This window comes from Periplaneta americana, chromosome 2 (genome assembly GCF_040183065.1).
Source record: "Periplaneta americana isolate PAMFEO1 chromosome 2, P.americana_PAMFEO1_priV1, whole genome shotgun sequence".
NCBI classification, from domain to species: Eukaryota; Metazoa; Arthropoda; class Insecta; order Blattodea; family Blattidae; genus Periplaneta; species Periplaneta americana.
In genome coordinates this window covers 47,940,880-47,958,318 of record NC_091118.1, presented here as the reverse complement: position 1 = coordinate 47,958,318, position 17,439 = coordinate 47,940,880, and the positions used below count along the sequence as shown (strand labels likewise).

Sequence of the window (17,439 nt, the reverse complement as noted above, 5' to 3'; positions counted from 1 at the left end):
GGAATTTCCCTGGGTTCACTTTTACAAAGATGTGGGAGGAAGGGTTGAGGACCATTATACTGTAATCCTTCTTGTATTTACCCTTTGGTCATAACTCTACTCCCTTTTACAAAATAAAACACTTTCTCTTCCTATTCTTCTAATAACCTCTTTTAAAGGGGTCAGAACTAATCCTTCCTTTGTCCCTCACTGCGTACACTATTCTCTTTAACATGTTTCAAGCTGGCCAGGAAATTGAATAATTCCTTTGTTTTTCAATGCACTTAAAGAGTAGAAGGTCTGAGATTTTGTTTTGAACATATTCTTGGAAGTTTAAAGGAAAAAGGGTTTCCTAAATCACCATTTTGGCTATTTTAAAATTAGGCCTACATTTTCTTGGAAAATGTTCTAGTTTTAAGTTCACTAAAACTGAAGCGAGGGTTCACTATAAACGGAAATATTAATGTACTTTTTAATGTATGCAGGTCGGGACCAACGATTTAGGTTCACTATAGCCGAATGTTCACTATAACTGAGTTCACTATATCCAGAGTTGACTGTAGTTCATAATTATAGCAAAAAAAAAGTGAATTAAATATAACAAAACAAACAATAAACATAAATAAAATATTAGCCAAATTTCAATCACTGTGATAAAATGTATGGTGTGACCTTTTCAACCTGTGCGACCTCTAGTGTCAGTGCCTACCACGTGACCCTTCTTAATTCCATAAGAAATATACCATAAGGAAAAGAACAAAATGAAGTAGGAAGCAGAATAAAGACAGTCACAGACTATAACGATATACGCTAACATTAGTTCAGCATCTGCAGGTGAATGCAATAAACTGCATGTTATTTTGATTAATATTAGTAGCTGATTTTTAAATTACATGTTGGCTGTTAGTCTCGATTGAAGACTCACCTCAGCTTCACACACCACCACAGCAAGTGGATCTTCTTCCTCCTTAACAGGATAGTAAGTGAGCATAATCTCATCATCATCGTCATCAGCTTCTATTTTAATCAAATCCATTGCAGCTGTAACACAGAGGTACCGTACATCACGTAATCGCTCAGTGATCGTGAAGAAAAAAAAAGAGTAATTATTTAGAAAAAAAAACATTTTTCCCATTCAGAGGTGACAATGTAGTATTTTGACTACTTAATCCATGATGTAATTATGTGGCGCAAATGATCGGAACATAATTAAAATTAATCGTTAATATTGAAGTGAAGTCGTTGTACATGTGCCGTTTTTACGTTAACATTATTACGTAAATAGTTCCGATAGTGTGTGCTGTGATGTGGAATCGAAATGACGTAAGTGGTGTAATTTTCATTGGCGCCGGCTATATTGTGGTAAGAAGGCACATGTCCCACAAGAGTTGAACTACATAGGCATGGCTCCCATATCGCTGTTTCAGAAGACGCAACTGCAAAATTAGGGTGAATATTAAAAACACCCCCTATCTCACTAGTACTATTTAAAAGTAACCAAAAAGTTATAATATTGTGCTTTATTTCGATTGCCGTAATATTTTTTTCATTTATATATATATATATATATATATATATATATATATATATAGCTCAGCGACGCGAAAGAGGAGAAATAATAGGAGCAGTGGGGAGAACTCCGGAATAGAGATAAGGGCGAGCGGTCGGTAAAGAAATGGATTACAGCTTAGTTGTACTGGAAACACAACGCTATATCGCATGCATGACATCCGATCGCTCTGAATGCAGACGACAGACTAACCTGAACATCCCTTGGCGTAACTTAATGGACTCGCCTGACCCAGGCGCACATTTTCGGCGACTGTCAGGACTAAATAATCGTACTGTAAATAAGAGTATGTTTTTTGTTTCTCATGAAAAGCATTTTATGTTGCACTTAGGTCGTTATTTTTCCGGAACAGCGATATGAAGTATTAGTTTAAATTAGGTACGGACATAAGAGAGGCGAGGTATAGATGATACAGTTCACTCCTTTCACAATATTTCGGACGTAGCTGCTGTGTTCACATCAACGGGTAACTAGGCTACATGAACTTGGCTTTTCTTCAGCCAAGGAATGTATATAAATATAATTACATCACAGTCTAGTATATACAGTCGTGAAGCTCAATACGTAATAAATATGCAAACATTAGGTAGCTGCTCACCACTAGGATCGCTAATATCGCCTCATTACAGGCAATTCAAAATAGTACCGTCACAGTCTATTGTTTCTAGCACCCTCAAAACTCAAGCTTCGTGACTGTATATAGTAGACTGTGATTACATTAAACATTTCAAATCAAGTCAAATACGTAGTATAGGCATTAATACGATCACTATAGCTTAACTCATAAATAATCACAAATAAGCTCTAGATCGCCTATACAGTTTGGTCAAGAGTCTGTCTATATTAGGATGAATAATATTACTACATAAACGTAAAGCAGTTACGAGATGATAGGCTGTTAGACGTGTACGCGCAATATTTTTGATCAGGTTCATTTTAGAAAAACATGTTCGCAGACATATGTGGATCCAAAGATTGCCAGCATCTTAGCTGCGAAATTACTTAAGTTAGGAGATTTGTCATTACGTAATAATTCATAGAATTCCTTGCCGGGTTTACCTGACCTTGAAAAAAGGTATTGAACTCTGTAACTCGCCAATTTGCTTGAAATATGATAAATTGATCCACTGCATTTTCAGGTATGAGTGACTGTAGGTTGGCTTTTCCATTAACAAATTATTCCTGTAGATTCTTGAAAAATTCCTCACTATTTCTACCTGCACAATAAATTAAATTAAAATAACACATTGCTTTATCGCATGTAACAACTATTTTATTATTATAAACAATTTATAACAATCCTATTTTAGAGTCTTACCTATAAGTACATGTTTGCCAAAATCCCTCTTATGTTCAAGATAGAAAGTGTCGTCTGATGTTAAGTTTTATATAAATCTCAACTGAACAGCTGAGGCACTGAGCTATACCTTTATTCATTACAACAAAATAGTCTTATTACCATGCTTCTTGGAGATTAAAAGAAAACCTTAGTTATTCGCCATATTCCACTAATTTACATACACCTGATTACAACGCTATGGTGCCGAGTTCAACCTCTGCTTGTATGTATACGCAGACAACTAGAACATCAGTGGAGAGAGAAATGAAGGGGTGGATATATATATATATATATATATATATATATATATATATATATATATATATATATATACAGAGTGTAACAACTTTGATGTTTAGAATTTCTGGAACATGTTCCCTATCACGTTCTACGTTGATTAAACCTAACATACCTTATCCGAAATTGAGAGGTTACAGAGATAACAGAGCTGGAAAAAATAGAACTTCTTGCAGCTCCAAGCATTATACCGTTTATACAAGGCCTATTTTATGGCATTACTAAGTAGAGATACATAAGAAACATTTGAAAAGCAGTGAATGAAGGAAATTTTACTTTTAAGAGAAATTAAATTAAAATTGTTTAGGTTGTTAAGGAAACGAAACAGACAACAGTTTAAAATAACAGTTGTGGGAAAAATAAACCGTATTGTGATAAGAAAAGAATGGTGTATGCAACAGAAGTTGACACACGTGAACAGTTGTGAAACAGAATCATTGCTGCTTCTGAATTAATAAAGAACAGCCCTCGTATTATTCAGTCAGCCACAAATTGACTTCTGCGTAGAGCCGAGAACTGTATTACCGCTCAAGGAGGACATTTGGAGCAGAGATAGAATTAATCACATTTTCCGCAAGAAGTACAGTGTTTGGAATGTTAAGGACATTTTTTTTTCAACTTTGCACTGCTTCTTTCATACTGACAAGTAGTTGATATTAAAATGTAATATGGTAATAATAAAAATAATGACACAGACATGTCACTTTCGGAAATTGGTGTTGCTTCTTTCAGTATTCAGCGATAAAATTAAACTCAAAATATTTAACTTTGGGGTACAAATACTCCAAACCTATAGAACTTTGGATATAGGTATCTTAGGTTTAATCGACGTAGAATGTGTCAGGGAACATGTTCCAGAAATTCTAAACATTAAAGTTGTTACACCCTGTATATATATATATATATATATATATATATATATATAACGACGATCGCAACTGCCGAGGTTATATCAGCGTCGCCGGTGTGCCGAAATTTTCTCCCATAGGAGTTCTTTTATATGCCAGTAAATCTACTGACATGAGCCTATCGCATTTAAACACTTAAATGCCATTGACCTGGGCCGGGATCGAACCTGCAACCTCGAGCACAGAAGGCCAGCGCTATACCGACTACGCTACCCAGGCTGACGCCCGACGCCCGCGAAGGAACATATTGCCCATGCCTGATCCGAATTATTATTATTATTATTATTATTATTATTATTATTATTATTATTATTATTATTATTATTATTATTATTCAGAGATATTATACATTTCATTTGCATGGTAAAATAATTTCACAGTACATGCTAAGCAATAGTCGGCACCTATGTAGTTTTTTATCCTTGGATTTGAGTTACGCTGTTAAGTTGGCAGGAAGTTGTTCGGATGTCTTTGGAATTTGCAGAGGATGTACTATGTCGGACGTAGAATTATAGGGGCCTATAGATTGTTTATTTAGCAGTCTATATTGAACCGCTGCTTATGCTTTCCATCGAGATCGTCTGCACCATTTCTTCAAGGTGACTGGCATGTTGCTGCATAATTAAAACATAAGTTTAAAAAAGTATTGAAACTTCACACACACATACATAAGTGTTCTGTCCGTGGGCAGGTCTTTCACTGTAAACCCAGCATTCTCCAATCTTTCCTATTTTCTGCCTTCATCTTAGTCTCCGCATATGATCCACATATATCTTAATGTCGTCTATCATCTGATATCTTCTTCTGCCTCAAACTCTTCTCCCGTTCACCATTCCTTCCAGTGCATCCTTCAGTAGGCAGTTTCTTCTCAGCCAGTGACCCAACCAATTCCTTTTTCTCTTTCTGATCAGTTTCAGCATCATTCTTTCTTCACCCACTCTTTCCAACACAACTTCCGGAATCTTTTATCGTGGAAAGACTCATCATGCCATGTTTGCAGATTTTCTTGCGAAGGATAAATGAGGTAGCTTCCCGTTGCTTTCCACACATCACTCTCTCTCTCTCTCGCATATTAAAAAATCTCAGAAGGCCCCAGCGTGGAGATGAGTAGAGTTGATTTGACTAATTGGGCCCTCCGGACTTCACCGAAATTCACCACAAGGGTATAAATATATTTTGCCACATTCACGAAACGAAATTAGCCACAACCTAACTGCCTATCTCACCACATTCACTTAAAGTCTAAAAATTTAAAAGTAATTTGGCACACATTGTGTTGTATTCACCGTTACATGCTTAAAATGTGTGTTTCAGAACTTTATTTATTCCACATATGTGGAGTAACGGTTAGCGCGTCTGGCCGCGAAACCAGGTGGCCCGGGTTCGATTCACGGTTGGGGCAAGTTACCTGGTTGAGGTTTTTTCCGGTGTTTTCCCTCAATCCAATATGACCAAATGCTGGATAACTATCGGTGCTGGAGTCCAGACTTATTTCACCGGCATTATCACCTCCATCTCATTCAGACGATAAATAATATAAGATGTTCGTAAAGCGTCGTAAAATAACCTACTAAAGAAGAAAAAAAACTTCATTTCTACGTTTTTCAACTTCTAGTGAAAGTGATTACAACAACACTAACTAAAGGTCCTACCTTTTTCTACAGTTGCTTCCGCCAAACATAAAAACTTCGGAACACATGAAAATACGTCGGAATTGATAAGAAAACGCAAAGAAAGGCATACCAAAAATGAGTTTTCGTACGGTCGAGGATCAGTTGCAAGTTAGGTTTTCGTTTGTTTAGGCTTTTAGAATGTATTGCACATATGGTTATTGATAAAAAGTGAATTATCGTAAGGTTTAATATCAGTGACAGATTAAGTTAGGTTTGTTCAGGCTTTTGGTACGCCTTTCTTTGCGTATTCTTATCAATTCCGACGTATTTTCATGTGTTCCGATGTTTTCATGTTTGGCACAAGTAATCGTAGAAAAAGGTAGGACTTTTAGTCAGTCTTGTTCTAATCACTTTCACTAAAAGTTGAAAAACGTAGAAATAAAGTTCTAAAACACATATTTCAAGCATGTAATGGTGGATACAACACAATGTGTGCCAAATTACATTTTTACACTTTTCGTGAAAGTGGTGAGAGCAAGACTGGTACGCTTAGTTCTTCTACGGTCGTTTGCTCCAAAAATAAAATGCCTTCATGAGAATACGTCGGAATTGATGAGTTTCAGAAAAAATACTTAAAAAAAGGAGAAAAGGTATTTTCTGAAATATTTACCAGAAAACGAAGATTAAAAAATGGATGATGATGATGATGATGATGATGATGATGATGATGATAATAGTTTTCAAAAATGATAATAGTTAGTTCACTCATGTATATATTTACAAACAAGTGTAAGAATCCGGTGAATTTCAGCTAATCAGAGCCACCCATTACTGCAATATTCGATTTCATTACTGTCACTTTGTTTTGTCGCTGATGATTCGCAACTGTTAATAGGTGGGCCCAGATTCAAATCCTGGTTGAGAAAAGTTACGTGGTTGGAGATTTTTCCGGAGTTTGTCCTTAACCAATTCAAGCAAAATTGCTGGGTAACTTTCGGCGTTAATCTCGGACTCATTTCGCCTCATTAATCCCCATGTTATCATCATCAATACCGTAGCCTGGTTAACTTCACAGTGCGGCTATTGTACTTGTACAAGAGCGCGGCTGTTCGGCTACCCAATCATTCACAGAACAGGAGCGGTAAAGACAATAACCCTCTGGATGCAGTACAGAAAAAAACCTTGTCACATATCTCGGCATCATGTCACTTGGCTATTCCCTCATTTAACTCATCTAACCCGTAACGAAACGCAAATCAGACGTAAGTCCCGTGTGTGGCGTGGGGATATAATATCGAAGACTGGCTAGTATTTGTAAATAAATATTTTCATTCTTTCCTTTCCTTACGAATGCAAATGGAATGTGACAAGTTACTATGTAAGTAAACAGTATGCATCATTATCTTTGGATTAATATTTATTTACAGTATTTATTTATTATTCTTTACGCTAAATTGTCACTTGATAATAATGTCATAAGAACGAAGCGATGTTAAACAGAAAAGGTAATGGTAATAGTGATTGTAACAGTGACGGCGATAATGAAGTTTACTTATTTTCATTTCATACGAAAGTTGCAAAAAGTTTGTTTAGCTGCAAATAGGAACACTTAACCAGGAAATACCGTAACATCACACCTCTGTGATATGGTACCTACTACATATTAGATGTGATATGTAAAAAGAAAACTTCCAAGAAAAAATATTATTAAACATAAATACCTACATGAAAATTCAGAAGCTTCTCTGGTAAACTTTATGTGATGGAATAATAATATTCTTAAAAATCCAAGACTGATATCTTGGCACACGAAACACACTTTCTATCCTTTCGCCATTCATAACCTAGTTTTATTCACAAGCAATGAAATTCAATGTGGATGACCTACAATCAAGAATGCCGTGAACATGGACAATGACTGAATCAATGACAGTTAGTCGTAAAGGTAACTTGCAATATAGTACTATACGTTTGTTCATTTCAAAACTTCCCAACTCCATTAATTTTATAAGGCTCACGATTTTTAGGAAAAATACGTCAATTTAGTTTTCGAGGGGGAAGTTCAAAGCCACTGCTAATTGAATTCTCTGTTCCACCCCTTCACCCCTACACGCCAACACTTTTTAATAAATTTCAATCTGCACCCCCTACCTTCACCCCCTACCTTCAGACACACCATTTTAAGGAGGATGATAAACATCCGTTTACAAAAAAATATTATAATAATAATAATAATAATAATAATAATAATAATAATAATAATAATAATAATAATAATAATAATAATAATAATAATAAAACGGATATAATCTTAAGTGAATCTTCGCTACAGAATCTACAAATTATATTTTAGAACAAGAAGCAACAACAATGATATGTTAATGATAATGCTAATAATAATGTCGCAATATTGTTATAATAATAATAATAATAATAATAATAATAATAATACTTTTTTATTATTTAATACATTCATTCATTCATTCATTCAATGTGTTCTGCCCAAGGGCAGGTCTTTCACTGCAAACCCAGCATTCTCCAGTATTTCCTATTTTCTGCCTTCCTCTTTGTCTCCGCATATGATCCATATATCTTAATGTCGTCTATCATCTGATATTTTCTTCTGCCCTGAACTCTTCTCCCGTTCACCATTCCTTCCAGTGTATCCTTCAAAAGGCAGTTTCTTCTCAACCAGTGATCCACCAATTTCTGTTCCTCTTCGTGATCAGTTTCCGCATCATTCTTTCTTCACCCACTCTTTCCAACACAGCTCCATTTCTTGTTCTGTCTGTCCATTTCACGCGCTTCATCCTTCTCCATATCCACATTTCAAATGCTTCTAGTCGCTTCTCTTCACTTCGTCATAATGTCCATATTTCTGCTCCATATAATGCTACACTCCACACAAAGCACTTTATTAGTCTCTTTAGTTCTTTCTCCAGAGATCCGCAGAAGATGCTCCTTTTTCTATTAAAAGCTTCCTTTGCCATTGCTATTGTTTATTATTATTATTATTATTATTATTATTATTATTGTTTATGCAATCTGCAATGGATCTTAGATAGGTGCCAATGTTGTGTTTACGTTCACTATATTGCGAGGGACAGAAACGTATAGAACTGTTAGCAGCAACGAGTTAGATACTAACTCGTTGGTTAGCAGGTACAGATACACAATAGAAACATCTCGATGTCACTCACTGGCAAATTTAGCTTAAATGCAGCTGAACTATTGATCATAATGAGTGTATATTGATTATGTTGCCTTTACTTGCTTATCACGGAATCCAATTGCGTTCACAAGGGTAAATACCTTGCTTGCCATACGCATTCAAATAATGGTCGACTTATAATAATAATAATAATAATAATAATAATAATAATAATAATAATAATAATAATAAACATTTAACGTTTGCAGTACGAACGTGTCTTTGCTACGCCATCAAGCCATAATTATTGGGTCAAGCCATAATTATTGGACATAAGCGTGTAGTTAACTCCCTTAATAACAGTAATCTTTCAGTTGTTACCCTTAACAACACGCTAATCCCTTATTCATCTGTCGTAAAAAATCTTGGCTTCTTTTTTGATAATAATCTAAGTTGGAATTTTCAAGTTAAAGAAACGATAAAGAAAATCTGTTCCTCCTTTCACTCTTTGAGTCGCTTGAGAAACTTCTTGCCCCAGCAACTAAAACTTACCCTAGTACAAACCCTAGTAATGCCGCACTTCGATTATTGTGACGTTTTGTTAAGTGACCTAAGTTCTGAACTGTCAGTCAAGTTACAGCGAGCTCAGAATATGTGCATCAGATACGTGTGCAACATCCGACGATATGATCACATATCACCGTCCTTCGCAAGTCTCTCGTGGCTCCGACTTAAAGAACGCAGAACTTTACACTCTTTGTCTTTACTCTTTCGAATTCTGCACACCTCAACACCAAATTACCTTTCGTCTCGTTTCTCTTATCTATACTCTAACCACGACGTAAATACCAGATCACTTATCTGTGGCACGCTAAATATACCTCTTCATAGAACATCTTGTTATTCCTCATCTTTTACAATATCCACCTCGCGTCAATGGAATTCCTTGTCACAAAGTATTAGGGGCTGCAAGACAACAAACACCTTTAAGAACAGCTTAAAAGATAACCTTATTAGCATTTCACTCCAATCATACTGATTTAAAATATTACTGACTACACTGTTGCTTTTTTTCTTTAGACATCATCCTGATTGTGCTGCATTTTCAAAATTGTCTCATAATAATCTCTTTCTATTATCTAATATAATTTGAAATATATTAACATTCTATGTATTTTAGTTTAATTCTGCTACCCAGTTTATTTCAGTGTTTAATTAATAGTTCATAGTATTTTGTTGTTTAATTCGTAAATAACTCTTGTATACAGGTAACTCTCATCTAAATCAATTTGTTGAATTCTTTGTAAGTTCATGCATATGTATATACACTTTTTGCTGGTTGTGTGGAAGAGAAGGCCTTACGGCCTTAACTCTGCCAGCTAAAATAAATCATTATTATTATTATTATTATTATTATTATTATTATTATTATTATTATTATCATGGATCGAATTACTTCGAACACGCATTTCGTTAGTGAGCAAAGACAATACGTGAGAAAACAGATCCGTGACGCGGGTGCGGACTCTGTTAATGACAGAGCTGTCATTTCACTGTCAGGTCCCTCGATCGATTTTGTGAAAAAATCGTAGCGTGCGTACGTATGCCAACCTACGCCAGGTATGGCCAACGATTTTGTAAACTTCGCTCTATTATGTTAATTTACTAGGTACTTCTCTTAGTGGAATATACATACATTTATATTTTCTAAATTATTTTAATAACAGGCATAATATTATTGTCATTATTAATAGGGGTAAGCCATATTTAAAAGTAATAACAAAAAGAAATAAATTGACATTTAATAGTCCAAAATTGGCAAATGATCTCGTATAAACATTTTTTATTCACAGCAGACACGATTCTAAAGTACTTACGGATAATCAGTTTATTGTCAGTTCTTTGGGCGATGGCAAGCAAGGAGTAATGTCAAAAAAAAAAAAAAAAAAAAAAAGTAGAAGATGTAATTTTTAAAAATTAAACTGCAAAAACTAAAGTTTTACCTTCTAGGCTACAATTGAATGGTAACCAAGTCTATGATTGGTGACAAGATTATTAAACGGATAAATTATTTTGATTTCCTGAGGTACAATATATCCTGTGTGAGAAATTACTGCAATAAAAATAGCAATACTAATAATAATAATAATAATAATAATAATAATAATAATAATAATAATAATAATAATAATAATAATAATAATAATAATAAATAACACTAAGAAGAAGAAGAAGAAGAAGAAGAAGAAGAAGAAAGAAAGAAAAGAAATAAACTTAACTGTTCCTATGGAACACTGAAAAGAATCCTCAAAAGTATACTATTCCGCGATTGTATAAAGTGATGGCTCATCCACCTCTTTTATGTGTATCTGAATTATTATTATTATTATTATTATTATTATTATTATTATTATTATTATTATTATTATTATTATTACTATTATTCTTACTTACATACTTACTTACTGGCTTTTCAGGAACCCGGAGGTTTATTGCCTCCCTCACATAAGCCCGCCATAGGACCTATCCCGAGCAAGACCAATCCAATCTCTATCATCATATCCCACCTTCCTCAAATCCACTTTAATATTATCCTCCCATCTACGTCTCGGCCTCCCCAAAGGTCTTTTATTATTATTATTATTATTATTATTATTATTATTATTATTATTATTATTATTATTATTATTATTATTCACTCTAACAAAAATACTACGCAAAAGTAGAAAAAGCAGAAATAAGATTTCTGAGAAATGTCACAGGATATGTGCCCATCTCAAGAATAAAAAGGAAAAAAATGACGATATCAAACAGGAATTGCATAATATTTTTAATTGAATAAAATACTAACGCACAGTCCTAAACTGGAAAGCTTACTCATAACTGCATACAAATAATAGTAGGCCTAACATTGAGATGATCAGCATAATCTATAATTAGATTGTTGTAGTTTCTACTTCTTCATGTCGTCCTCTGTCTTTTGTAAAATCATTACAGTATCTTGTTTACTTTTCTCTCTGTCTAACGGGGAGTGTCGGCTTTCTAAGCCGGAGAGCAGAGTTGAAATCTCAGCGAAACCGACTGGAATTTATGAAGTCAAATATGGTGATTGAGACAGGTCATCGATAGGCATATCCACACCTGTGGAGTAACGGTCAGTGCGTCTGGCCGCTAAAACAGGTGGCCCGGGTTCGAATCCCAGTCGGGGCAAGTTACCTGGTTGAATTTTTTTCCGGGGGTTTCCCTCAACTCAATACGAGCAAATGCTTTCGGTGCTGGACCCCGGACTCATTTCACCGGCATTATCACCTTCATTTCATTCAGACGCTAAATAACCTGAGATGTTGATACAGCGTCGTAAATAAAATAAATAAAAAATCGACAGACACTCCCATTTCCCACTAACTGATTCTTTAATTATCAACTTCATCTTGTTGGAACTGAAAATTCATCCATCATGAGACAACGTCCAATGAAGCGAAGTGATCTACAAGTTCGGCGCGATTCTCTTAGGCGCTTTGGTTAATAACTGAGAATTAGTAATGACAGTTGAAGAAAAGAAAAAAGTGCACTTCAATTGTCCTTACAATCAGCTATTTTATCACTACGGGAATGTATGTTTCATTAACGCCCAATGGTTTCGTTCCTTATCTATTTACATTTGTGATAACACGCCGTGTTCCGCTCAGAGGGATCGATAGATAAATGCTCCACTTAAAATCAGATGAAGATATTGTTGTGAATTACATCTGATAAGATGCAGAAACTTAGTATATTACGATATAAGGTTGGAAAATGCGTTTTACAAAATCGAGGAAAAGTTTGAAAAACTAGCAGAGCGAGTTTTTCAATTTCCGAGATTTTGTAATGCACTTCACAAATTGAAAATTTAGAGCAACATTATTCCAAAGTCTTCGCAAAACTATACTGTAATGGTAACTAAGTAACAATAAGTGCACTGTAATGGATATATTTCAGTATAGCGTTAGGTATGTTATGTTATGAATGGTTTTTGTAGCAACAAGTTTCTGTGTGGAAATTCTAAATTTCAAGGTCTAACGACAATAACTGTAAATACAACAAAAAAACACGATCGTGCAAAAAAAAAAAAAGCGCATGCGCACCAATGTCTAACGTGGAAACAAGCCTGGCGCCATTCGGTAGAGCATTCCGCCATGTTTTTAGTTATTTAACGACGCTGTATCAACTGCTCGGGCAATTAGCGTCGAGTCCATACCTGTGGAGTAACGGTCAGCGCGTCTGGCCCTGAAACCAGGTGGCCCGGGTTCGAAGTTACCTGGTTGAGGTTTTTTCCGGGGTTTTCCCTCAACCCAATACGAGCAAATGCTGGGTAACTTTCGGTGCTGGATCCCGGACTCATTTCACCGGCATTATCACCTTCATTTCATTCAGACGCTAAATAACCTAGATATTGATACAGCATCGTAAAATAACCCAATAAAATAAATAAATTAGCGTCGATGGAATTTGTGATAGCGAGATGGTATTTGGCGAGCTGAGGCCGAGGATTCGCCATAGATTACCTGACATTCGCCTTACGATTGGGATAATCAGCTCAAGAGGGAATCGAACCCGCGCCCGAATGCATTCAGTTAGTCGCTTTGATTCCATCATGCAGGACGACACCGTTGTCGGTGCAGTAACAACCATCATTGTGCTGTCTTGTGCATGTTTTGGGGGAAGAAGGAGTAGCGGGAGGAAAGAACATGAAAGAGAGACGTCGTAGGAGATGATGATGTAATCTCTCAATAGGAGTGGAGAAAGAGGGTCCAAATTGTTTTAGCTTAATAGTTACGATGTTGTTTCGTTACTTCCTTCATAAATATAAATTATTTCATTTCAGGTACGGTGGTCAAACATGCTGTCAGTTTTGACGAAATAGCCCTCGAGAAGTTTTGAAAATTTCTGCCGAATATCTGCAACAGATTCTGAGTTTCAACCAAATTTAACTGCATCAAAAATATCTACACAGAATACACGTTTGAAAGAAGCAATTCAGCACAAGAGCATAGCGGTTACCTTGTGGGATTTCACTTCTGGAGATATATTGCAAGTTGTATTCTTCATCTGACATAATTAGGAACATTAAATCCAGACGTTTGAGATGGGCAAGGCATAGGGGAGAGTCGGGTAGTATCGGACATCGGGTAATATCGGACAGTGAGTTTCTTTCAACTACCACACGATGATAGTACCTGATTGACATGGTTACGTTTCTGTGATGTCGCATAGAGAAACGTAACCATGTCATTCAGGTACTACAGGGTTGGGCAGATAAAACCGGCCCGTGTTATGACATTGATAGGTACTAATGATTTGAAACAAACTTCAAATGGAATGAAAATAAAATGCATTTACCTTCATAATAAATGTTGGAAATGCCCTCCATCTGCATCTAGACACTTCTGTGCACGTTTTAACAGGTTCATGAAAACACGTGTCAATTCCTCATGGGTGATACTGCGGATGCAATTCCGCAAGTTCTCCTACTCACATGAACCTGTTGAGCCAATCTCGTGGTAGACTTTCGAGGACTCCTAGTCATAAATTTATTATTTCGCGCCGTAAGTTGAGGAGTCCGGACAGAAGGAGTTCAGTTCCTTGTTACATTTTTTATGGATCCAGTCGTACGCCATTTTCGCACCAAATCTTGAATGCTGCTTTTCGCTGGTACTGAGCGAAGCGGATATTTGTCTCAATAATTGTTGTGTTTCCTTAATAGAGCTGATCTGTATCTACGCCTCCACAATGAATATTCGCTCTGGTATTGAATAAGTCATGCTTATTTAAAGAACAACTCTTTACATGTGTTTAGAACGTCTGACTTTTAAACAGCAACCAGAAGAGGTTATAAGCAACAATGGCGCAACAACAATGACACAAAACACGCGGAAGATACAATATAGCCAACATAATTACATTTTCAAGAAAAAAGAAAGAAAAGAAATCAATATCTTACATAATTTATTTTCCAAATCATGTGACATGCGATGGGGCCGGTTTTATCTGCCCAACCCTGTACCATATGGTGGTAGATGAAAGAAACGCACTGTCTGATACTACCCGATGTCCGATACTACCCGACTCTCCCCTATTGCACGTATGGGCGAATCCAGAAATGCATATAGAGTTTTAATTGGGAGGCTGGAGGGAAAAAGACCTTTGAGGCGGCCGAGATGGGAGGATAATATTAAAATGGATTTGAGGGAGGTGGGATATGATAGACGAAATGGAGAGATGTTGATGGAATGATGTAGATATCTAATATAGGGAAACGGGAGAATTCCGAGAAAAACCTCTACTGTTACCTTGTCCACCATAAGTGTCACTATGGATTTTTTTAATCTCAGGCCTGACCTGGAATCGAACTCAGGCCGCCTGCGTGAGAGATAATGAAATACGAGTATAACACAAAAATATGCTCGTTCAGGTCATATTTAAAAATGTGCTTGATAACGTCATAAATCGCACAACAATAATTGTCGAAAAATTATTTTGTTTCCATGAAATTATTCCTTTTCAAACACAAGGTTTGACGTGTCAGAGCTTTTATTCAATTTTAATTGTAATTATGCGTTACTTTTGAAAAGGCCTGTGTTTGCGAGTCAGAAAATAATTTTGCAGCAATTTCGCTGTGCAGTCAATAACTACGACGTCAATATTCTGCGAGTGATCTTATTTATTCATATGTCTCATGGCAATAACCGGTGTCGACAGGTCGCAAGTGTCCATGCAAAACATGTTTTCGTGTAGTTAAGAGTTACGTTGACACGTTAGATCACTACGTGCTGAGTAATCAAACTTCATCGACAATCCATTGGGGTTGGAGTGAGCTGCGAGCATAAAGTGTTTACGTTTCAATTGCCCCTTATGATGTACGTGCTAATGAAGAGGAAAGGACGCTGACGCTGATCCTGTGCGTCAGTGTGAGGAGAAGGCGTAACATGACCCCGATCTCAAAGAAAAGTCACCGAATTTCCGACATCGCAATATTAACTGTCTCTGGAATTAGAACTGGAAGTGCTGATACTAATGTAAGTTTTTGGGTGCTTTTGGTAATATTCAGTACCTACCATATTTTATGGCTATAGTAGGCCTATGTGTCTTTAATTTCGAGTAAAAATTGTAAAAAAGGAAATCTTTTAACGTGAAATCTTTTATGTGCTTGACATTCGAGAAACACTTTGTTAATACGGTGACGTCATTTATTATTATTATTATTATTATTATTATTATTATTATTATTATTATTATTATTATTATTATTTGGTTATTTAACGTAGCTGTATAACCGAGCGGGCTAGCGGCGTGGTAGAGGGCTGGCCTCGCATTCGGGAGGTCCGGGATTCGATCCCAGGGGCCGGAAATCCTAACTGAGGTTTTTCATGGTTTCCTCAGTTATTTCCAGGCAAATGCCGAGATTGTACCTCTTGAAAGTCCGGCCATGGACGGCGATCCTTCCCTTAATCCTTTCATATGTGTCTGAGTGAATGATGTGTAATGTCTTAAATGTCTGTGTTGTATCGGAGGTGGCCCTGGCATAGAGCTGATCCCTCATCCGGGGAGGCCCTCCATGTCCTTGTGTGGTCAAAAAAGTATGTATGTGATCCATAGCTTAATTCCTCTCCCGACAGGTCGCGGCCCTGTAAGGCCCGGGTGGCGTGGGTCGTGTAAATGTACCTATAAGGGAGAGGTTAAACTGAGAGAGAGAAAGAAAGAAAGAAAACGTAGCTGTATCAACTACGAGGTTATTACTACGAGGTTATTTAGTGTCGATGGAATTGGTGATAGCGAGATGGGATTTGATGAGATGACGCCGAGGATTCGCCATAGATTACCTGATATTTGCCTTACGGTTGGAGAAAACCTAACCGATAGAATCAGCAGAAATCAAAATGTCACGGGTTGTGGCAGGATACCAAAGAATAGACAAAAAGAAAAGCGAAGAGATAAGAAAAGAATGAAATATCTACTAATTAAATGAAAACATTAGAGAATGCCAACAATCATACTTTGAACATACACAAAGAATAGAAGATGATCGAATTCCTAAAATAATACAAAACTACAAACCTACAGGCAAGAGAATACAGGGACGACCATCTAAAAGATGGAGAGACCAGTTCTACTGGTTTGAGACCGGAACAGGCCTGATGTTGATCATAAATAAACAGCAGCCGCAATCAGAAATTTTTACGATAGCTATCAAAGAACCCACCAAACTAGCACTACATACCGCCATGACACTATTCCGAGCCAAAATCGAACCTGTGCTAACATACGGCATAGAAATATTCTGGAACCATCTAATGATCTCAGATCTAACCGCCATAGAAAGAGTCAAAGCGAGATGCCTAAAAAAGAATACTTGGAGCCTCTAAGTGAACACCTTCGAAACTAGTAGGTATACGAGCTGGCTAGAGAGCCGTTCCTCCCGATTGAAAAACTTTGGATAAGAAGACAGCTCCCATCTACTCTTCGAGAGACGGAACTGCTCAGGAAAAAACAAGAAAAGAAGAATGAAAATTTTCCGGATTTCCACGCAACAGATGTCATAGTGG

The 17,439-nt window shown here is 36.4% G+C and overlaps 1 protein-coding gene across 3 annotated transcripts in view; it reads right to left on the bottom strand.

Annotated features, from left to right (window-relative positions):
* The window catches only part of LOC138693180 (gastrula zinc finger protein XlCGF57.1-like), a 36,410-nt gene that overhangs the window by 6,503 nt on the left and 12,468 nt on the right, over positions 1-17,439 (bottom strand). The window contains exons 1-2 of one of the 3 annotated variants that reach the window (XM_069816913.1): positions 7,432-7,590; positions 905-1,020 (exon numbers count right to left, since the gene is read on the bottom strand). In XM_069816913.1, coding sequence (XP_069673014.1) covers positions 905-1,015 — 111 coding nt within the window. In that variant the 5' untranslated portion in view covers positions 1,016-1,020; positions 7,432-7,590. Of the gene's footprint in view, positions 1-904; positions 1,021-7,427; positions 7,591-17,439 lie in introns of those variants that run through there. The other 2 variants (XM_069816923.1, XM_069816930.1) reach the window with 2 other exon arrangements.